Source organism: Monomorium pharaonis, chromosome 2, assembly GCF_013373865.1.
Source record: "Monomorium pharaonis isolate MP-MQ-018 chromosome 2, ASM1337386v2, whole genome shotgun sequence".
NCBI classification, from domain to species: domain Eukaryota; kingdom Metazoa; phylum Arthropoda; class Insecta; order Hymenoptera; family Formicidae; genus Monomorium; species Monomorium pharaonis.
The window spans coordinates 25,928,419-25,947,892 of NC_050468.1; the positions used below are offsets into that span (position 1 = coordinate 25,928,419).

General features: G+C 30.6%; 3 protein-coding genes across 5 annotated transcripts; 1 reads left to right on the forward strand and 2 right to left on the reverse strand.

The window, feature by feature from the left end:
- Window positions 1-3,387: 3,387 nt before the first annotated feature.
- Window positions 3,388-8,195, reverse strand: LOC105833192 (phospholipase A1 member A). Its single transcript, XM_012674730.3, has 3 exons — window positions 7,100-8,195; window positions 5,518-5,794; window positions 3,388-5,034 (listed from the first exon to the last, which is right to left on the reverse strand). The coding sequence occupies exons 1-3, from the start codon at window positions 7,425-7,427 to the stop codon at window positions 4,458-4,460; spliced, it is 1,182 nt and encodes a 393-aa protein (XP_012530184.1). The 5' UTR covers window positions 7,428-8,195; the 3' UTR covers window positions 3,388-4,457.
- A 4,721-nt stretch (window positions 8,196-12,916) lies between these two features.
- On the reverse strand, window positions 12,917-16,355 carry LOC105831376 (ankyrin repeat and MYND domain-containing protein 2). Its single transcript, XM_012671457.3, has 3 exons — window positions 16,129-16,355; window positions 15,413-15,790; window positions 12,917-14,863 (listed from the first exon to the last, which is right to left on the reverse strand). Exons 1-3 carry the CDS (start codon window positions 16,327-16,329, stop codon window positions 14,213-14,215), a joined length of 1,230 nt encoding a protein of 409 aa, XP_012526911.1. The 5' UTR covers window positions 16,330-16,355; the 3' UTR covers window positions 12,917-14,212.
- Window positions 16,356-16,990: 635 nt separating this feature from the next.
- On the forward strand, window positions 16,991-18,993 carry LOC105831363 (tubulin-folding cofactor B). 3 transcript variants are annotated; one of them, XM_028194175.2, is made up of 7 exons: window positions 16,991-17,121; window positions 17,262-17,458; window positions 17,537-17,680; window positions 17,784-17,871; window positions 17,938-18,129; window positions 18,238-18,310; window positions 18,389-18,993. In XM_028194175.2, exons 2-7 carry the CDS (start codon window positions 17,339-17,341, stop codon window positions 18,504-18,506), a joined length of 735 nt encoding a protein of 244 aa, XP_028049976.1. In that variant the 5' UTR covers window positions 16,991-17,121; window positions 17,262-17,338; the 3' UTR covers window positions 18,507-18,993. The 3 variants fall into 3 exon arrangements, with proteins under 3 accessions (XP_028049976.1, XP_012526898.1, XP_028049975.1); XM_012671444.3 differs by having other exon boundaries at window positions 16,998-17,125; XM_028194174.2 differs by having other exon boundaries at window positions 17,010-17,458.
- Window positions 18,994-19,474: the final 481 nt, after the last annotated feature.

Consider the following 19,474-nt stretch of genomic DNA (forward strand, 5'->3'; position numbering starts at 1 on the left):
AACCGTTCTTTTAATGGTTAATAACGCATGCAGCACATTTTTCAAAAAGCTTTCTGAAAGATATTTTTATACCTACCTTTTAGCTTTTTGAAAGATGTGCTGCGTAGGAATGTATACAATCAAATTGAAAGAAAAAATAGACAGCGACAACGAAATCTTGTACGATGATTGTTTTCTATTTCTTCTTCTGCTTTCCTATTTAGCTTGCTACATATTTATATGTATTCATCTGCGAAAATATATTCTCTCTAAAAATGTGGAATCTACAAATTATTCACAACGCGCAACATATATATTTGTTACTATATATATTTTATTTGTCTATTACATACTCTCTAAATTTCCTAGAGTGAAACATTACTTTAATTAGAGTGACAAATCACTCGAACATTGCACAAGTTCAATTTTCACTCTTTTAGAGTAATGTTTCACTCTCGGAAATTTAGAAAGTATATAAATTATATGTGTATAATATATTGTATAATAAAAAATACATGTATAAATATAATGTAATACATGCATGTACATACATATATCCCATACAGACAGCACAGCATCTTTCAAAAAATTTTCTGAAAGATATCTTTCGGGCATCTTTCTGAAAGATGTGTGCTGTGTGGAATATATGTATGTATGTATGTATGCAAAGTGCTCATACACGTTTGCATATATATGTATATTTGTGATAACAATATTAGATTTGATAATGGATAAAAATGAATAAACAATAAACACTATCTCGCATGGTTTGCATTCATTGTTTATTCATATTTTTTTGAGTTATACATTTTTATTAGGCTGAATTTGATGTTCGTTGCGTATATATCGAAAATATTGCAAATTGAAAGTGCAACGCTTGTTTGTAGATTGAAAGACAGAGAGAAAAATGAAGACTGTGATGTTTACACTGTTGCGTCAAAAACATCTTGTTATGGTGAAATTTTTGGTTTTCACATTAATTCAATATCTAGTTTAAGTTTCTTGTCACCACTATGGATTCTTAATTTTTTTTCTACATTTTTTGCTACATTCGATGATAATGTAGAAGTATAGAAAATATGCTTCGAACTTCAACTGCAATAATTTATATTCACTATCCGTTGTTTATAGCTTATTTTGCGTTGTATTATATAATAATTAGTATAATATTGATTACCAAAGAGATATACTTCGTGCGTAATGATATAATTAGACAAGATAGCTTTTATACATGTATACTTTTACCCAAAGAATTTTATGATTAATTTTTCAATGTACTTTCTGTTTCTTTTTTCTTTCTGATTATTGCCTTTTTGCACAATGTTCTTCGCATAATATTTTATTGAAATTGACTAAATAGAAAAAAACTAACTCCGAAAGAGACAAGAGACATGTGATAAGAAACACGATTTATCAATAAAATAGTGCAAGAGGCAAAAATATAATAAACGAAAAGCAAGAAACAGAAAATAAAAAGTATTTTAGACTTTAGCCTCATACAATAGGATATATGGTCGAGTGTCTTATGCGCTGCATCTTTTGTTAAAAAATTATATAAGAAATATTTTCGAACATTCAAGCTTCTTTTACTGCGTTTATCTAAAATCTTTAATAGTGTTAATACAATGACACAGCAAAATACTATTATAATTAAAGAACAAATAATTGAAAAAACAAAATATCATCTCTTTTGCAGCGAGCGCATTTGATAATTGTGAAATCTTACGCAAACAATCGCTTTTGAAAGCGTATGCTCGAATTTTCAAGGAGACATACACACAACTTTTTGAAGATACGCAATCGAATATTATTCAAAATGTCATGTATCTTGAATAATGTTAATATGTTTATTTTTGTACAATTTTTATAAGCAACATGTCACTTATATTATTAATACCATTAAATAAAAGAAATTAATAAATCTTTCGTGTTCTTGTATTTCGCACGTTTGAAAAAATAAAATACCTTTCTCATTATTACTTCTACATATAATTAAGTAATAATATAAAAATATTAAATGATAAAATCAAACAAAACATAGATAATTAACTTTGGCATTTGAATGAGACAAACCGCCAAGAATGCAAGCCGTCGAATAATGTGTTACGCCTATTGTCTATTTTATCGGTTAACATTTGATAGCATTTTACAAAAAGCATCAAGATTCAATCTCGATCGTATTTAGTGTTTCTATTTGTGGGATTACATTATGCGGTCAAATTCGAATTAATATTGTATAAAAAATAAATATTTATAGCAATATTATATAGATATATTTATAAAATTTATAATATAATATTAATCTTTATGACATATTCAATCTAAAATCACAAAAATATTTATAAAAAATATTTTGATAAACATTTATAAAATATTCAAATAATTATTATAAATATTTTATGAATATCATATTGTCTGGATTACTGCCTTTTTGTCGCGCATGTTTAATCCTGGTCTTCATTTTACCTTTATTTAGGCCCTAAATAAATTTTAGGGTAATCATTCTTTTACTTTTTATCACGCTCATATTCTTTCTGGTAAGTGATGTCTCCTACAATAAGCTTCTCCTTCCCTATCATGTCAGATCTCTTCATGAGACGACCTCCCACGCCTGTCGCGCCGCTCTTGAAACACGCTATCTGCGACACGACAAGCGTGCAAGATGTCGAGTAGTGTGTCGCGCCTGTTTGTCGCCTATTCCGTCTCACTGATTCTCGAGTACTTCTATGGACCAGCGGGGCGCCGGCCCGAGACAAGGCTACTCGACATCGTCTCGATTGGTTGAAACGCAAAATTCCGATCGAGAACGAAGTACCAAGAATTGAGGATTTTACAAAAAACTCGGAAAGTTAAAAGTCAAAGATATAAGATCATTTAAGTACTGATAAAAAAGGAATTCAGTTGTTCGAAAGAAATGCCAGATTCTAGATATAAAATACAGATAAGATTTCCTTAAAATTTTTCTGCGCTTAAAAACAAGGGAGCTATTGTGAAAATAATATCTTAAAAAAACGTTTCAGAAAAAGATTTATTTCAAATTTCAAGTTAAAGTGAAGTTGAAGAATTTGTCACTCAATTAATTAAGATTATGTTTAAAAAACAATGTGATATTTTCTACTTACAATAAATAATGTAATACAATATTATATATTTTAAAAATATCGTTCACGTTTAAAACGTCTAAATATAATCCAAATTGCCTTAGAAGACAAAGAGTTCTTCGCGCAAAAAAATGACTACCAAACTAAACTTAACTAAACCTTTCTTCTTATTTTTATTTAAACAATTTTCTTTTTAATTACTCGCTATGTAAATAATCTATTAATTAATTTCGTTTCAACAATTTTTTCTTAATTTTCGCTGCGCAAATAATTTAAAATTGCTTAATTTCTTTTAGTTTCTGTCTTCTAAGATCGACATGAAATTTTATGCATGCCTAACATTATTATAGAATATCTGTGGTTCAAGTTGCTTCGAGAAAACGAGATCTTTGCCCCTTTAAAATTAAATTTTTATTTTAATAATAAATGAAAACCAAGATCATATTTAATAAGTATAATTTTCTTTAATAAATAACATATATTTTAAATATTATGTTTATGCTAAAAACTAAAGCTATCTCAGGAAAAGAAGTCCTTCGTCCTATCTCTTAATTAATTGAACTTATAATATATTTTTTTGTAGACTTAATTTTTTAAAATTTTTCTTGAAGAAATAATCTATTAATTTTTATTTCAAAAATTTTTTTCTTAATTCTTTGCATAAATAATATTAATATTGTTTACAAATTCTATCTTTTGAGACATAAGAAGTTTTAATAATATTTACGAAATCCTAAATCTATCGATCGATCGTTTTATTATTGTCACAAATATGTTCGGTGACAGTTAGTGGAGCGCGTAACGGTATGGCTGTATTACGAACGCGAGATTTTTCCGGAACGTGTCACACCGCGATGCGAATACGTAATCGACGGCCTCGCATTCCCAGATCGGTTTACGCGTCTTCTTTCGAAGGTCGGATAAGTTAACGTAAGAATCTCACTCGCCTATCAACATGTAAATTACATAAAATAATATTTCCTAAACCATGTAAGATAAATTTAAAAAAATGTATTTTTTCTTTCTAACAAAGTTCAAAACATCTGACAAATCTTGGGCCAATCATTTCTATTTCTAAGCATAGAAATCATTTTCATACAGTTGGTCGCAAACAATTAAATCTTTATACATGTATAAACTTTATAAATTTTATAAACTCCATAAACAAAGATCTCTCTTTTTTCTGCTAGATGCTCGTTCAAGAAAAGATATTTAATGAAAAAATAATATTAAAATAATATTAAAATAAAATATCTACAAACGCAACACCTCTCATAGAGCCTCTACGAATGTAAAGATATAATAATTTATTTATCTATTAACAAATGAATTTAATGCAATCAATAACATATACGTAATTCCTCCGTTAATTCTGAATCAATTGACAAATTGAAATCGTGTTAAGGCAAAATCGAAGTTCGATCGGCTCGTTGATTTGAAGTGCTTCGTTGAGTTGTCATACTTCACATTGTTCTCTTCTGTCTTTTCATTGCCCGTTATTTCTGAAATGCAGCATCTCTCGTCGCCGTGGCCACTCTGGTATCTCGGACAGTACGGCGGATCAGGGTTGCTGAAGCAGAAGGACCCTCTGGCATTGGTCGGGGTGTGCTGTCCCATCGTCAAGTATTCTCCCGCCCTGGCGGTGGTTCTCGGACCCGATGGACATCTCCTGGAGCACGACTCCGCGATCATGCTCGCGCCACCGTCGTCCACGCTCTGCGCCATGAAGCAGACCGCCCACATGTGGCTACATAGCTGGTACATCTCCTGGTTCGCGCAGAAAGGTTGTATCTTTCCGCCGTTCACGCAAAAGTCCACGTGGCCGACGCGACCAACCTCGCCGTAGTATCCGGCGTTGGTGTGTATCACCTCGACGAAATCGGCGTCACCGGCGTCCAGACGATTCACCATGCCGGGCCGGAGAAGCGGACGCGCGGGATCCAAGCCGATTATCCTGTGTGCATTAAATTTTTTAAATTGAATTATATCATTGACAATATTATGAGACATGAGAAAAAGATTGAAATAGCAAAAGGGGATAAAGAACGACTGCATGTAATCACTTGATGATGATTGAAGAATGTGTGTGTGTGTGTGTGTGTGTTAATACTTTATAAGAAAAGTATGTAAAGAAATAGCTAAAATGAGCCAGAAGAAGTTAATACTTTTAGATAACATTTTCAATTAGGAGATTATTTATTCTCTGATATAAATAATCAATTTTTACTGAAACAATTATACGTATATATATATAGGAAAATTAATTTAAGTATATGCTTTTGCTGAAAGTTACAATAATTTTCTTTTTGCATTTACAAATTAATTTAGTATTTTTCACTCTCACTCTATATTATCTCATTAAACGATCAAATAATTAAATTATCAATTAGTATCGTCTAGATGTTTATACTAGCGTCTTTGTTTGCAAAGCATTTACCTGTGCATCCTGAAGAGAAGGTAATTAGCCATAATGCCACAAACGTGAGCACCTAAAGAATGTCCGACGCAGGTGGTCCTGGAGATCGGCATGCCAAGGTTTCTCAAGATTGTTAGAGTGTCGGCGAGACACCTTGCTACCGGTCGTAGATTCGTCACCGCAGCTGGATAACACGGTCGGGCGCATAACGCACCCCAGTCGACCAGAAACACATTATAGCTACTGTTTCTCAGGTAAGCGTCACGCAATATTGCCATCGGTAATGTGTCGTCGCCACCTGCGGATAATGCGAAAATTATACCGCGAGACATTGTGTCATAAATCAAGGATGTTTATATATATATAACTATTTAAAAAATATTGCGCACATTTTAAAGGTTTTAACAAATGCGTATACAAATTTTAATGCCTTTTGATCTTCGAATAAAAAACCTTTTGATTTTCAGAATTGTCTTGTTCGTTTCGCAGTTTTCATTATAATTGAAGTCATATTCTAGATTATTCCATGTTAAAATAAATTATCAATTTTTAAAAAAAGCCTAATAAATAAGAGAAATAATTTCTTGTTATAGAATCTTACAATAACAACAAGCAATAGAAGAATATACAGTAAAGAAAAAATGATTGTAAAATTACCGTAATATAACTATAATTCGTATAGTCTTTTTAATCGTAATATTTATAAAAATTAATTAAAAATTTTTTTATAATTGGTAGAACTATAAATACATACACATAATGTTACTATTATACATACATACACATATATATATATATATATATATATATTAACATTATAGCAATAATAATTATAAAAATAAAGCTGCTGCCGATTATTATTTTACCATTCAAAATTATAGTCAGAAATAACAAACACTTTCTTCTCAATGCAGATTGATATATGTATAAAAACATAATTCATTAAAGATAAATCTTATTTGATCATAACTGAAATTTAGGTATTTGTTATGTGTAATTTACATTATTTGTATTTTAAAGGTTATTAAACAATATACATTTTAAATTTATCAAAATATACGTCAAATAAATTTTTGATCTTATAATTTGAAATATAATTTTAAAATGAATGAGAATCATAACATCACAATGTTAAATTGATAATTAATTTAATAATAATAATACTAATAAGGATCTATTATGACAATAATGGCAATAAGAATTCTTCCTCTCCAAATACTGTAAAAAATTTATTATAAAGAACAATAACTTTTCCAGAAATCGAACCTCCCTGCTTTCTAACTTTCGCCATGTTAGTCACTGTGTTCAATCACTGAGAATAAAATCTTATATTTCAAACATGGTCCCTTTTGTGAAAAAAAAATTTTAAAGTAACAACTAATATTTAACTTCAATTAAATCCAGATAGTAACCGATCAAATCACTGACATTACTTATCTTCATTTCGTTATATCTCTAAGTATACAATTCTTGCTCGAAATCTGATAATGAGGTATTATACATTTTTAATTATCCTACACTCGACAAGATATCATGATATCCTTGAATACTTGTGTGATCAAGATAAAATTTCAGATTGAGACACGGACTCCGACGGAGTCACCTGCGTATCCGTGAATTAGGATCACGTTATTCTTGGTCGGATCGTAATCCAGCCGCAGCCAGTCGGACTGCTCCAGGGGATCTAGCAGACGTCGCGGTCGGCCCGGTGTGTATAGATACACGTGTACATCCGGATCCGGACAGACGTCCCGGTCGTTTCCACGCCTCCAGACGCAGTCGTCCTTGTTGTACTCGGCGGCGGCGCCGCTCTCGATCGCGTCCCGTATAGGTCCCTCCCTCCTTGTTTCCCGCCACGCGATTATGTGGGTATAGACTCGCGTAACCAAGAACAACACCACGAGGACCATCGACGCCACGGGCACGCGCATCTCGTCGGGGTTGTCTCGTCTCGCTTGGATTCGTCGATGCGTGCCTCACGCTTACGTTTCGGGAACTGAGCGACGCGGTCGTCTCTTAGTGACTTCATCGCCGAATCGTCACCACTTGGGATACCGTTTTGTTCTTCGGTCTCCCTTCCTCGAGAACCGTACCTTCCCCACTTATAGTTGTGTAATTTGCGCTCGCGGATGACTAAGAACATTATTAGGGGTATATCCCACTTCTTTTTGGTTTCTTGAATGAATCAGTGAACGCCGTGCGGTATTAAATGAAAATCACCTTTCCGCTGAGAACACACATCCGTGCAGAAGAAGAGATCACCAAACTTTCAGCCTTGACATTTCGATGATCAGATCCCCAAATATACCAAAGGGAAATTTATAAATATTCATGTAAATTTACGTCTCTAACGGATACTGTGTTCACATTAGAAATGTTAAATACGTTATTTATTTTCATTTATAACGTGCTTTATGTCTTCTAAAAAATTAAAAAGAGGACATTGGCTTATTAAAAAATCAATTGAAATAGAATCGAGAATTTCGTGTATAAAAACAAAAAATTTGTACATATATGTATATATGTATAACTTTTTATATATTTTTTAATCATAAGACGTATAGATACATTATGTATATTGTTACATGGATTTCAAATATTCCACATTTTACATTTTTTTTTAATTGATAGAAAATTCTAGCGCTTACTCACTCGTTTGCTAAAAATATTCTATTAAATTTTAAAGAGAATTTCATATATAAAAAATTCTTTTATATATTTTTTAATTATAAAAAAAGCAAAAATAGAAAATATGTATATTGTTATATAATGGTCTTTAAATAATTCATGTTTTACATTTTTTAAAAAAATTAAAAAACTAAGAAATTAAAAACATTTGTGTTCAAAACATTTAAAAAAGTTTATAGTTAAACTTTAAACAAAATAAAGAATATACATGAGAGATTTTTAATACACTTATATAGCTTTGCGTCTTTTTATAATAAACAAATATATTTTTTTTTAATTTTATAAATATATATGAGATTTTTAAGTCTTTTTAACAGACAATTATGAAATGTCTTTAATAAAATATACTGTTTTCATTGTAAGATTCACAAGAGAAATATATAATACATGTAATGTTAAATAATGGCCTTCAAATATTCACACCCTTTCTTTTGCTCAGTAAGAGAAAATGTTCGTACAAGTTTGTTTACTTTTATGGAAAGTGGGTTAAGAAACCAGATATCATTCTTGTGAAACTGACCGAAAACTTGACCCTAAGACATTTCATAAGACTTATCGACGCGATACAATAAAAAAAGATTTCATTTTGTTAAGAAAGAAGAAATGACATAATACTGCAACAGTTTTTAATAAATAATACGGCTTAATGTTTAAACACGTAAATTTACGTTATTTGACAAACATCGTTTTAAATTATGATTCTTTGTTATGTTTGAAAACAAATTTATACGACTCATACATCGAAAAAAATTCTTATTTTGAGCTTATCTATTTAACCCTCCATCTATACATTTATTTTCACTAACGCAGTCTGTACACTGACTCCTTCTTGTCCTGTCTCTATTTTTAAATGTTAAATACATGCCAAAAATCTGAAAAAATTCCTAATTACTCTTGAGTGCCTACATTTTAAATTTTAATAATTATTTTGATCATTTATTAAAGGGGATCCAACCTCCGTCTATCACCAGTCTTATGGTTATACAAGTGAAAAATTTCGCTTGTTCCCTTTTGCGGTCAGTGCACAGACGGAGGGTTAACTATGTTAATCAATAAAATATACACTGTCTTTGAGCAATATTGATTCTGATTAGTACATAAAAATTGAAATCACTAAAAGACACTGAATAGTCACCTCGTCCTGATTGATCACTGAAAAACAATAAATTGTCACTTAATTATGATTACAGTTATAAGTATAACATTGCAAATCAGTGAATGCTATACTTTGAATTTAGAGAAATACTTTATTATTCGACGGGATAATTGAAAGAGTACTTTGCATAACAAAACGTTTGATAATAATTACATTATTGACATGTAAAGCATTAGTGTTGAGTGAAAGTCCTCGAAAAGTTAAATATGAGTTAAATATGAGTGCAACTCAAATATCCTGCTTTCGAACATGTTTTTCCTCGTTCGAAAGCAGAACAATGTATTTACATACACACGTCTTTATCCTCTAATACCCCCGATAGGAAGATTTAAAAAATTGTATGACAAAATATTGTAAAAGATTTACAATCCGTCATTATGAAGGCATAGTTGAGAAAATAGATGTAGAAACATTAATCTTTTATAAAACATTAATAAATGTTTGCGCAATTAAATTTTGAAATGATATGTTGGCATAACACAATAGTGATATGGCGAATCATCTTAACAGCACATTTGCAAAATTAAATTTAGAAATAAATTGTGCAATAATTGAGTAAAATATTTCAGTCGTAACATGTTTAAAACATTTAGAAATATAATTGTGCACAAAATTAAGACTCAAATTATTCTCCAATTATTCTTAAATTATGATGCACAAATATTGAAACATGGAATGTGTAATATTGCATGTTTCAACATTTGTGAATTATAATGTAGGAATGATTTAAAAATTTCTGACCGCTATTACACTATCAATACTAGCGAGATATACTTAACTCTCCAACGGACGCAATTAATCTGTCAGACAAAGTGCCTCTTTTTTAATCTTTATTAAATGTCTAGTGAATAAGCAATATTTCTTTCTTAAATTCATTGTAATACCTTTTGATATTAATTTTGAATTAAATATTGAAGATTAAATGCTATAAATATTGCACATTATTATTGCTGCATTATATCGTAAAAATGTTGAAGATTATAATGTGATAATTTTAAATGCTGAAATAATTGCAAAATATTTATGTTTCGATATTTGTCTAATCTTTAACAAATATTATTTAAGAATTATATTCTGACAAAACTGTTGCGTTATAGCGAATCATCTTAATACAATCTTTAATGCCACTATTGTGCAATATTTGCAAAATCTTCCTATCGGGAACCCTAGTTCCTATTCTACGAGTTCATGCATTTGAAGTGACGCAAAGATATACAATGTTAAATGCATCACAAAATAGTTAATCATTCATGGATTTTATTTCTCACTATTATATTATTATTACATATATTATTAATACTATTATTAAATAGTATATATTATACAAGCCTGCAAAAAAAGTATGTTGTGCTTGGGTCGAGATGCTATTTTTATGTATTTTGACCTGCTAATTATGAATCTGAAGTAAAAAATGGGCGTCGCTGATCATACCAATCATTTTACGAATAATCAGTTGCCCTGAAAAGGGATGTGTAAAATAATTAATATTTTTTAATACAAAATTAAAAATGTAAAGGTATAAATTTTGTTGTTTATAAATTCAATAAAATTCGATAATGTTTATTTGCATCTTAAGGATTAAAAAATCTTTTTTTTAATTTTTGTGGCTAATTCATATACAAAATAACATTATTTTTATTTAATATTTTAACAAAACATTAGAAAGATAATTTTTTAATTTGAGCTTGTTTTAGCATTTAAAAAGTAATCGAAAAAGTAGTCTCTAAATCGAAATAAGTATATTATTGACTGAAAAACAATGAATAATCTGATTTCAATGCTATGTAACTCTATGAATTAATGATATATGCACTGTCTTTTAATAAAAATACACTAATTCCAGCTAGACGGAATACTCCTTCTCTTTTAATTGAAATTACTGAAAGACAGAGAAGATTTACTGATGATCACAGTTGTAGTATTGTAATTTGATCAGATTTCACTGATTTTAATTTAGAAAGCGCAAATGGCGCTCTCAAAAGTACAAAGTAAACATGTAGCAAAATAAATGTAGTAATGAACAATTCAATCCTTTGTCACATGATGTAATGAGAACAAAACGGAGAGAGATATGTGCATAATTTATTATATAAAATCGAATAAGTTCTAAATTACACGGCTCGTTCGCGACACAACTGAAGCGGATTGATTAGGCAACACCGTACGACGGAAGTGCCGAAGAGAATCTTCGCTGCCGATATTGACAAGAAGTATATTTCAACACATGTCACGTTCCTTCCCTTCTCCTGTTATGAAGTCGATTCGATACATCAAGTGCACAACGGTAAGTGACAACGGTATCATCTTACGTCCGTTTGAGGCTTCATAGGAATGACTGCTTTGCCTATACAGGTCATGTTTCGGAACTATTCGGAACACTAAGTAACTAGCGGACGATACGTTTGAAACAAGATTTATCGTGATGCGATTAGACCTAAATTTGAAATTTGACAGAAATTTTCATGAATTAACATCAGAGAATATAGAGAAGTTAAAATTATTTTATTTAACTTTCAAATAAAATGTAATTTAATTAACTAAAGTATTCCTTTTTAAATAGACATTTAGCTTAATTTAATTTTTAAAAGATCAAAATTAAAAAAATTTTATAAAGTTAATTTTCAACAAAAGTATAAATTTTAATTAACTATAAAATAATCTTTTTAAATAAAAATGTTTTAAGTTTAACTGTTAAAATATAGAAATTAATACGGCTATTTTTTTAATAAAATGTAAACTTTAACTCGTTAAAGTGTTTCCTTTTTAAACAGAAACTTAACAGATTCAATGTCTTATATCGAAGTTATAAATCCCCAAAGTTAAAAGAATAATCTCTTAATACAAGCAATGATTTTGTAATCTTAATAAACTGTTTAAAAATAAGAAGAGATTAACTTTAACTTAATTTTGGTTTAATATTTATGGCTTCAATGTTTCTGATCACAGTGTTAAACCTATTATGAAACAGATTACATACACGTGCCATTGAAACCACTTTCAAAATTAGTACCTCATATGTTATCGTAAAGAAAGAGACAGAAATAAATCGACTTTCTTATTTTTTTAAATAAGTAGCGCATTGAAATTTGTCATCATGTGATTCCATAAAAAATGAAAGTTTATTCTGAATCACATAATTTATAGCATTTCATTAAATTAAAATGTTTTCATAATTTTTGCAACAAAAAATGTTCTGTAAAATAATCAGTATTTACGAAAAAATATATAAGAATTTTTTTATGGAACAATAAGAATAAATTCATAGACGCGTTTTTCATTGTTTTATTATTTCTTTGAAGCAGATCTGTGTCAACTATCAATGATTCTTGAATTAAAACTAAATAAAACTGAGAAGTCTTTTCTTTGTTATGGACCGTCACAAACAGATACTTTATTAACTTTGTTATCTGTTATTTCTATTTAAGATAATATATGTTTTAAAGATTTTCATTATATCTGGTGCTTTATTGCCAGAGTTGACATGTAATAAAAATTGATATTGTCTCTTCTGTAAATCTTTCCTTAAAAAATTCGATTTTGAATCTTTGCGTTATGTCTTATGTATTGCTAATTGTAGGTGTTTCATTTATTTCATATATGCTATACACATAATAAAGTTACCATTAATGTTAAATTTGTTAGACAAAATATATACTGAATTATCAATAGAAAGTATTATTTTTAAAAATATCACGTATTTATCTTTTTCATACGTAGGAAAACGAAAATTATACAGTAGGCAGAATTATTACGGATACGATGACACGTATGTACCATCAAAAACTATTGCTATAATATTTACGCAACGCGAAACGCAACGATTGGATTCGCTGTTTGAGGTGAAAGTTTGAAACTTCATAGATGTTCACGACTTAGTGCAGGGAGAAAGTCCCGCCAATTGAATTTAAATCTTAAAGCAAAATGGTAAAAATCGAAGTTTGGCGTGAAAAATGCGATCGTTTGCGCTGAGAAATTACTTTTAAGGGAATATTGTGCGTACATTCCTTTACGATTGACAAAACGTTTAACGTGATGATGAAAGATGCGATGTGAATACGTAATTTTCCATTATTAGTAGACGCAAGTTCTATTGTAATGTGTACGAGATGCTTGACATAAAATTAAATTTATGCAATAACATAATTTTACTTTTGAATCGATTGAAACAAGTAACCTCGATAAATATAATATATTGATAATTTTGCGATCAAAAGTATATGGGAGAGAACTATTAATATAATTTCTTAATAGATTTTTAAGTACTTTTTTACAAGTTAGCAGCAATACACTGGAGAGGATGCATTTATTGTATTATATCAATTGTAAGTGTGCTTTATTCTGACAGACAGATCACAATAAAAGTTTTCAAAGACACATCTCAAATATTGACAGATATTTTTAACTGAGTACACACATCGTCAAGAATAATAACTTATAAGTTTGGCAATTTTTCATTTGTCAAAGTATAAGTAGAAAACATATAAAAATCAGTCAGTTCACAAAAATCTGGCAGCTTAGAGTCGCGTATAGGAATAAAAACATCACATTTTTGTACAATTAAAAACTTATTATAATTTAGTTTAATTTTTCTCTCGTTAAAGTTATTTAACTGATTGTCACGGATCGAAAAGTTAAAAATGAGATATTAATACGTGATTATTAATTAAAACTTTACATATTTTCAATAATTTGTATTTATATACGAAAAATAGTGACGCGTAATGTTATAGCTTCCACAAATACGGTAGGCACAATCATACGGAGATCCACCAATTCTACATAGAACGGCTATATACAGGAAAAAATAAACATCCGCAGATATAGTGCAGTCCAAACAGAACTGTCAATATTAAATCTGTACACATTACATATTTATTGAACGGCTAAGTTTTGCAGCCTGGAGCCGACAGCGTTACTGATCTGCTCCTTATCTACATCCGTGAGTTTTCCGTTGTTCGTTGAGGGTTGCTGACCCAATCTAGCGCACGCCTTTTTGTGCATGAACCAATGTAATCTCTGACATTCTCTATCACAGTACTGAACTGCTTTACATTTGCTGCATTTTTTTGTGGCTTTGTCCTCGCCACATGTCACGCAAGTCTGAGCGTTGTCACAGAAGCCTCGCTGCCCATTAATCGCAGCCGAGATTACGGAAGCTGCAGACGGCGGATCCGTGCTCGCCAACGTAGCCACCATCTGGCGGAAGATCGTGCTCTCTCGGAACGGAAACTCTCTTACGGATTCCCGCAAAAATGCCTCTTGATACTCCGGTAGACCATCGTTCTTGTTGCATTTTAGAAACCTTCGTATCAACAGTTCCACAGTATCAGACTTCTTTTCTTCACCTTCCTCATTCCCTTTCTCGCTCCCTTTTTCTGCCTTCAAAGCTTCTTGACGCTTTTGACATTTCACCACCTCGGTCACAACACAACTGAGGTAATGGTATTTGAAAGCCATTACCTCATTTACTTCTGCACCTCGCGTCATTTCTTTATGGCGCATGGATTCTAATACTTTTTGTACCTGAAAAAAAGCCAAGATAAATAAATAATAAATACATTTATAAAAAAAAGATTAAAAAACGAACTCAAAGGTATAAAAAATATAAACTATAATTTATTATTATAAAATGTTTTACCTATACACATTTAGTCATTTGCAGACATAATAACTAGTTTAAATATTAATAATATAATCACATATTAGAGAATTTTAAAAATAAAAAAATTTTAAATCTACATTCTAAATCAGAATAAAAAATAAAATTTAATTAATAAAAGTAATTAGTAGAAAATAATTGCAATAAAATAAATGCATTATAATGTAAGTCAACTTTGTAAGATATAATAGATCATATACTTTATGTTTTTATGTCTTAAAAAGTTGATTACAATTTTTCTTACATCTTTTAAGCTCGTTTTTTAATCCTTTTTTGGAAGTGTTACTTTATAAACTCGGTTTTTGAATATGAATACATTCATTTCTTCTCATTCAAAACAAAGAAACATTTTGGTATATCAAATCTGTCTAAATTAAATTATCAATTTATCCCCATTATACACTGTGTCTTACTTTTGTTGCATTCTCCAGAAGTGCAGGGAGTCTTTGCAGATTCATGCATACACGTACAGGATTCACGTTAACGTGCATTATAAATTTATGGAAGTAATCTGCTAGATGTGGCGGTAGCATGGGCTCGGTCTGTAAGCCCTGTGGCTTAATGTAATAATCTATGTCAGCCTTCGGAATAAAGTTGTTGATAGTCGCCACGCAATTGTGATTTCCCACAAACGCTGCCATTTGCGCAGCCGTTCTACCCACGCTGTTTGTTGCCGTCAAGCGTGCTCCGTGCGACATCAGAAGGTGACATAGTTCAGCATTTCCGCTTAAAGCAGCGAAATGAAGAGCGGTATATGCGTGTTCGTGTTGACACGCGTTTACATCAGCACCCTAAAGCAAACAGATAAGTCTCATACATTACAAATACATTAATCTCTTAGACACATTGTATCAATGTATATTAATTTTAACCTTGGTTTAATTTATTTTCTATATTTTTATAAATCTTAGAACTAGAACAAAGTATAAAGTAAAACTTGAGGTTAAAATTAATCTACATTGATGCGAATGAGCTTCAAGCATCAATAAACATCATAAGTATAAAAATAAGAAACGCAACTCTATAAACCACGAAAAAAGCACGTAAATTAATTAAATTTATAACAGAAAACTCTGGAAGCATAACTATGTTGACATAAAACATTACTGATAAAGACAACATAACCTACTTGATCGAGGAGTAGTTGCACGATTTCCTTGTTTCCCTTGTAACAGGCGTGTTGGAGCGGGCTCATGCCGTTCTCATCGACAAAATCCATTTTGACCTTCTTCTGCGCCAACAACGTCTTGAGCTCGCATACTTCATTCTTGCTGATTTTCTCAAAAATCTCTTTCTGAAAGTCCACAACATCTTCTGTAGTAGGCGCCATATTGCTGCGTGTCGCTCTTTTTCGCAGGCTTAAATATTTATCGATCAATCCAAAATTATCCGTGGAACAAAGATATCGTAAAAAATTAATATATATAATTGTAAAAAAATTATATTGCAAAATTTTTACGATTTAAATTAAAAATATTCAAACTGGAAAACTGTAGTTTTTTTTGTGTTATGTATACAATTATGTCGTTTATTTATATTTATAATTATAAATGAGGCATATGTGTGTGTGTGTTAATTCTTTCTATTTTCTAGACTTTTGTGAAACACACATTAATATAAACGAAATTAAAGAATAATATTATAAAGCGCAGCTAGCTCTTAGAGATCACAAAATGTTAAATTAATTATTATATAATTAATATGCAAACTTTAAAAATTATTTGTAATTTCTTCTTAAAATGTGTTAATTTTTTTATTTTATTGTTCTTTGATTTCAAAAAGTAATATGAAAAAAAAGACAAGAGTAGGAAATGCATTGCAAAGAACGAACCTAAAGCCACGTTTATCTAATCTAATGTCTGGGGTGCCTTCCCATGCAGCAGAATAGCGTAACGCGCAACAAGAGCAAAACCAATCACGACCGTTCCGCAAGTTGCAACAAACTTGCGAAACGCTCATGGTTGGTTCGCTCTCGTTCCGCGCGCTATTCCGCTGCATGGGGAGGCACCTTGACGCTTACATACACATGTCGCTTCAAATGGCACAAGGTTCTGACTGGTTCTGACACTGACGGTTCTGTCAGTATTGCTGTTGTTTATATATCCAATAATCAACGCTAGACGCAAGTACAAAATACTAGCCGAGAATTTATTTTATCAAAAAATACCGTGGTGTAAATTAACAAATTTATTAAAGTTGTATTCAGAAATATGTCGTAAAAATTTTGTGAACGCGTCCAAAATTGTCTAAACTATTTTGTAGTAGTTGGATAATATCATTCATCGAAGGAAAGGCTTCAAAAATCTTCTAACCGAATATTTAACGTCAAATTAAATAAGATGAGTTCATGTAGCGTGATCACAGCCGACTTTGTGAATTTATCAATCACAAATTCTGGTCAGGAGTCACATTGGATGGAGCGTCGATTTCAAAAGAATATAACTATCGATGAATTTAAGGTAAGCTGCTTTTTTCTGTCTGTACAATTTTTGCTAGTATACATATATTTTGTATTTACAAGGGCAGTAAAATTTTAGGGCAAACTGGAGCTTCTTACTGGTGGTAATCCAGCTACGATGATCGTTGAAGCTTATGATAAAAACGACAAGCTTGTTTGCAGATTGGAAGAAGGACAGCGCCTTTTGGGATCATATCCAATCGACGATGGAATGAGGATACATGTAAATATGTGGATACTATGTGAAAGCTTGTGTCTTACTGACGCTACTTCAAACATCTTTAGCATAAAATTGTGATTACCAATGAAATATAAGAAAATTGCAGGTTACTGATAATTTTTCATGTACCGTAGAAGATTTAAGTCATGTGAAAAAGTTTGAGATATCTGAGGAGGAATATGCTAAAAAGACAGGTGAGACTTTTATATTTAATTTGTCTGATCAAATAAGTAAAACATGTTCTGTATATATTTGGATAGATACTGTTAAGGCATTCTTGGAAAAGAATAAGTTAGGAAAATACAATGAGGAAGAGATGAAAAAAAGAGCAGAGGAGAAAAAATTAGAGGAAGAAGCGGAGGAACACTTAGCTAGTTTGTGCAAGGTTGGAGACCGCTGCGAAGTATCGGTTCCAAATCAGCCAAAGCGAAGAGCTACTATCTTATATGTTGGTTGGTAGAATAAGTTTTACCAAGTTTGCAATGTCACACTTTTACTAAAAATATTTTTTAATTATAAATGTTTTTTTTCTATTTATAAATAAGTTTTTTTGTTATCAGGTAAAACCGATTTTAAAGAAGGTTGGTGGATTGGTGTTAAATACGATGAGCCTCTTGGTAAGAATGATGGAAGGTAAATATATTTAATTTCATTCAATTTCAATTTTTGAATATCTTTCTTCTTTTCTTATACTTGTTGTTTTGTCAACAGTGTTGGTGGTAAAAGATATTTCGAATGTGCCCAGAAGTATGGTGGATTTGTGAAGCCAGCACATGTAAAAGTTGGAGATTTTCCTGAGGAAGATTTCAATCTGGACGAGGAACTGTAAAACACTGTGATTGTTTCATTGAACATTTTTTTTTACTATAAATTTGAAAACTTAAAAAATATATTTTTAAATTTTATGTAAAATAGCTTTTAAATTAAATGCAGTTCATAAAAATTAAAATTCTATATTTCTTTGTTTTATTATGTCGGGTCACCAGTCAATGAAATGTTTTTTTAATTTGAGAATAGACAATAGTAAATTTTCAGAAAACACTGTTGAATAGTATTGGTATAGTATAATTCTCAAATTACAAATATACTTTTATATTTTGTGTAAACTTATCTGGTCTTGTTTCATCTTTTTTATGTACTTTAATTATTTTATCAGCTTTTTGATCATGCAAATGTCTAATACATCAAATATAATGCTGAGCATTCTGATCTCACTTGCACAATTAAATTATAATATTTTAGAAAAATTGGATTTAGCTTTCTAATTATAAGAAAATGCATGATACTATTGTCAGCATAAAAAAGGTTGACTTATATTTATAGTTATTTTAATTGTAGAACTGTAGCTACCTATACCTTTTGAATATTTTCCTTCTATACATTTCTGGAAATGTGAACAAGTACACACGATTACGTAAATTTGTATAAATTTATATTCGCAGCGCTTTACACGATACAATGCAATATGTAAAAATTTAAATAATCATATATATATATACAGGGTGTTAATAAACCTTCGCATAATATTTATATCATCGTGTTGCCCACGAAAATCGAAGACGAAAAGCTCTCTAAATTTTTTCGATTCCATGCGTACAGTTCTTATAATTATTGTCGGAAAATAGTGAAATATTGCCAATGTACGCACGGTTATAACGGAAACACGAGTGCGGTGAGAAACAAGACAATCATCGTCGCTCGCCGCGAGGCGAGGAGAGCGCAAACAAAATTCATTGCTATTCACAACGTTGTTCGTAGCGATAAGCGATGGGGACTAAGGATGGTCGACGATAACTA